Here is a 4180-nt window from a genome sequence, read left to right as displayed (position 1 = left end):
ATGCCCAGCTAATTTTTTGTATTTTTAGTAGAGACGGGGTTTCACCATGTTGACCAGGATGGTCTTGATCTCTTGACCTCGTGATCCACCCGCCTCGGCCTCCCACAGTGCTGGGATTACAGAAAAACGCTTATTCTTATGTTTGGTTTTGTATATGTCCTGGCTTAGAAGGATCAGCAATTCTCTTGAATGGGTAAAAGAAAAGACCCTTATCAGAAGTCCTAGTTCAGGATTTACGGAACATTTAACATTAGAAAGATTCTTCTGCAGATAATGGGGTACGAAAGGGATTCCCCATTATAAGACTGAATTGTTTCAACAGGATATAAATATTCTGTGGAAATACCAGAAAGTATAAATGTTTGTATATCTGATCTTAGTAATAAAGGAAATATGTAAAGATTACAAGGTTAAAGATAATAATTGTAATCATAAATCAGGTACAATCTGTAAGCACAAAAACAAAAACCCAATAATGTTACCCATTGTATCTCTAGTGTCTACCATTGTCCCTAGCAGATACTGAATATGTATTTGTTGAATGAATAAATTCAGGATAAAGAGGTTTTTTTTTTTTTTCCTCCCTGGAAAAGATCATTCATATTTTAAATGAAGTGGCATTTGAGTTAGGTTAAAAGGATAGATTCTGAGCTTATAGAGATGGTAGGGAAAGGTACCTAAAAGGCAGAAATGGTATGAAGCCCAGTTTTACAGAGGAAAGAGTCCAGTTAGTTTAATGTTTTCCTCAAACTGTACAATGCTTACCTTTCTTGTCCAGGCAATTTCCCCCTTAAGTTGTCATACATGCTACAAATTTTGTGCTTTCTCTCATCCATTAGGGCAGGTCGCTCTTCTTCTAGACTTAGGAGATAACGTCTTTCATAGTCCTCTACATCAAGGAGTAAACTGTAGGTCTAAGAAAGGAGACAAAAACAGGCCACAGCATGCTAGGTCAGAACCACAGGGCGTAAATTAAACAATTTCACGGTTTAGAACTACTAAAGACAACAGAATGAAAATTATAGAAAGACAGAGATTATTTTTTTAAATGCAGAGGCTGGGCACGGTGGCTCACGCCTATAATCCCAGCACTCTGGGAGGCCAAGGCGGGTGGATCATGAGGTCAAGAGATCGAGACCATCCTGGTCAACATGGTGAAATCCCGTCTCTACTAAAAATACAAAAAAATTAGCTGGGCATGGTGGCGCATGCCTGTAGTCCCAGCTACTTGGGAGGCTGAGGCAGGAGAATTGCTTGAACCTAGGAGGCGGAGGTTGCGGTGAGCCAAGATCGCGCCATTGCACTCCAGCCTGGGTAACAAAAACGAAACTCCGAAAAAAAAAAAAAAAAAAAAATGCAGAAAACCATATGAAAATTCCTAAAAAATATCAAAAAATCCTCAAATCACCATTTTTTGTCTCTCTCTGACGTCTATTCTAGCAGGCAAAGATAGTAAAATAATTATACTTTCTGTGACCAGCCTGGCCAACATGGGAAAACCCCATCTCCATTAAAAATACAAAAAATTAGCCAGGTGAGGTGGCCTGAGCCTGTAATCCCAGCTACTCGGGAGGCTGAGGCAGGAGAATCGGTTGAACCTGGGAGGCAGAGGTTGCAGTGAGCTGAGATCATGACACTGCACTCTAGCCTGGGAGACAGAGTGAGACTTCGTCTCAAAAAAAATAAAAAATAAAAAAATAATAAAAGCAATCCAAAGAGAAAACTACTATCATCTCTGTCTTTACAGATAAAGAAACTGAGGACAGCATAAAATGGTTAAATAACTTACCCTAAGTTACAGACTCAGAAATGGAAAAGGTATGATTTACAGCTTGGTTCTAGAATCCATGCTTTTAACCACTATGATGTATGGCTTACAACATGGTATTGGCATTTTACAAATCAACTATCAATATCTATTATTTTCCTCAGCACCAAAGAAGTTTGGATTCTAGAAATCTTATCACTTATAAAGACTCAAAGGAAAGATGTCCTGTCTTGCATAGTCACTTCATCTCGTGCATCCTTCTTGATAAGGAAAGCCCAGTAACCAGGGAGTGCCCAATAAATATCTGTGAACTAAATTAATCCATAGGCAGGACTATGTAATTTTTATTCCCATTTTACCAGGCTTAGAAAGGTGACTTGCCCAAACACATTCAGCTATTAACTGAATAAGCTTCGACAAAAACCCCGTATACTTCCAACTGCAGTGCTCTTTCCATGATGCCAACAGTTGAAGCATACCATAATCCTTTCAGAGTGATCTGGTACACAATAGTCCCTTACAGGAATATATTCATTAATTAAAACCAAAGAATACTGATTGATTGCTCACGCTTTCAGTTTTAGTGTATGCATACATCTGACAGTTCCATATTTGAAACAAACTATAGTAACAAATTCTAAAACTTACTTTCTCAATTATGACAAGGGTTTTTCTCCTCTTGTCTCGAACTTGTTTTTCTTTTGTCTCCTAAAAAAGACAAGACTCTTCAATGCAACTTCTTTACCTCTGTTAAAATAATTTACCAGGTGTGCATCTGTAGGTTCATTTGTGACAATACTTTGAGAAGATAATTGATTCTCTGAAAATTAATAATCTAAAACAATCCTATGAACAAAGATCAGAGTTGACTGAATCAATCTACAAACTATCAAATTACATTCATAGATAGGCAAAGGGTAATCTGGATAAAGAAATCATATGAAATATAACAATCTTTTTTATTTTTAAACTTTAATTTTAGGTTCAAGTGTACAAGTGCAGGTTATAGGGCACATGTTAAATAGGTAGACTCGTGTCACAGGGGTTGTATAGATTATTTCATCACTCAGGTACTAAACCTAGAATCCCATAATTATTTTTTTCTGATCCTTTTCCTGAAAATCTTAAAACACATAGGAAATGATAATTTTTTTAAACATCAAACTGCAGTAAATACATGCTGTTTGCAGCCAGAGCTACCCATTCCAAAGACTCCTGCCACCCTAATCTCTGCCTGGCTACCTTAGAAATGAAGGTGTTAATATCGCAGCATATCTCTGGAAAACCAGAATTCATGACAAGGTGGGAGGACCCAGGTTAGACAACAAACAACTCTACCATGCCTGATCTCATTCCATGGTGACCTTAAAAGAGTGGTCACAAATCACATGTTCTTAAACAGACAATTGTTTGACACTTACATCATCCTCACTCCGAGATGTCACAACAGCATCAATCATTTTTCGGGGATTATTCACACTAGAAACAGTAAGCTTTCCCAAAGAGCCCTCAAATTGTACTGCAAAGAAAAAAAAAAAAAAAAAAAAAAAAAAGTTCCAACAAAATAAAAAGTCATCAATGCAGGCAGGCAGTGTTCAAAGTTCTTTACCTTCCTCTGTCCTTTATTCATAATCTAATAATTTACAACAAAAGTCAATGTATTATTTAGGCCGGGTGTGGTGACTCACACCTGTTATCCCAGCACTTTGGGAGGTGGAGGCAGGTGGATCACTTGAGGCCAGGAGTCTGAGACCAGCCTGGCCAACATGGCAAAACCCCATCTCTACTAAAAATACAAAAATTAGCTGGATATGGTGGCACACACCTGTAATCCCAGCTACTCAGGAGGGTGATACATGAGAATCGTTTAAGCCTAGGAGGCGGAGGTTGCAGCGAGCTGAGATTGCGCCAATGCACTCCTGCCTGAGTGACAGAGTAAGAATCTTTTCTCAAAAAAAGATTCAGTCCAGGCTTGAATAAAGGCTGACTTTTGTATTTATTAAGGACAACAGTACTTTTAAAATCACTTTGAAACATCTTTATACATCCTTCCACTTATACAAATATCTATATTTAATCACATCAGCAGCTTCTTAAATTGCTTTTATTATGGGCATTTTTCCTATGAGGACCTTACCTGGCTTATAGGCGTGCTCTAGTTTGGCCACCTGAGGGGTGATAAGCTTGGTGCGCTCCTTTTTAGGGCCATCACCTTGTATTTCTTCAGCAGCTGACAGTTTCTCCAGTTTTTCAAAGTAATTCTACCATGAGAAGATGATTTCAGTTTTAACACAAGCATAGAACATGACTGTTACCATTAAATAATTTATACCAGTGACAGTAACACAAGTTCAACTCTAGAAATGTACTGATCTATAATTTTGTTAGATTGCTACAAATTTACTTTATCAA

At 37.8% G+C, this 4180-nt stretch overlaps 1 protein-coding gene across 1 annotated transcript in view; it reads right to left on the bottom strand.

Annotated features, from left to right (window-relative positions):
- The window catches only part of PATL1 (PAT1 homolog 1, processing body mRNA decay factor), a 34258-nt gene that overhangs the window by 12221 nt on the left and 17857 nt on the right, over positions 1–4180 (bottom strand). Inside the window, exons 11-14 of the mRNA XM_017498886.2 lie at positions 3906–4029; positions 3190–3287; positions 2417–2476; positions 766–914 (exon numbers count right to left, since the gene is read on the bottom strand). Of these exons, the coding sequence (XP_017354375.1) occupies positions 766–914; positions 2417–2476; positions 3190–3287; positions 3906–4029 (431 nt within the window). The remainder of the gene's footprint in view (positions 1–765; positions 915–2416; positions 2477–3189; positions 3288–3905; positions 4030–4180) is intronic.

This window comes from Cebus imitator, unplaced genomic scaffold (genome assembly GCF_001604975.1).
Source record: "Cebus imitator isolate Cc_AM_T3 unplaced genomic scaffold, Cebus_imitator-1.0 Scaffold253, whole genome shotgun sequence".
NCBI classification, from domain to species: Eukaryota; Metazoa; Chordata; class Mammalia; order Primates; family Cebidae; genus Cebus; species Cebus imitator.
This window is presented reverse-complemented; position numbering and strand designations above follow the sequence as displayed.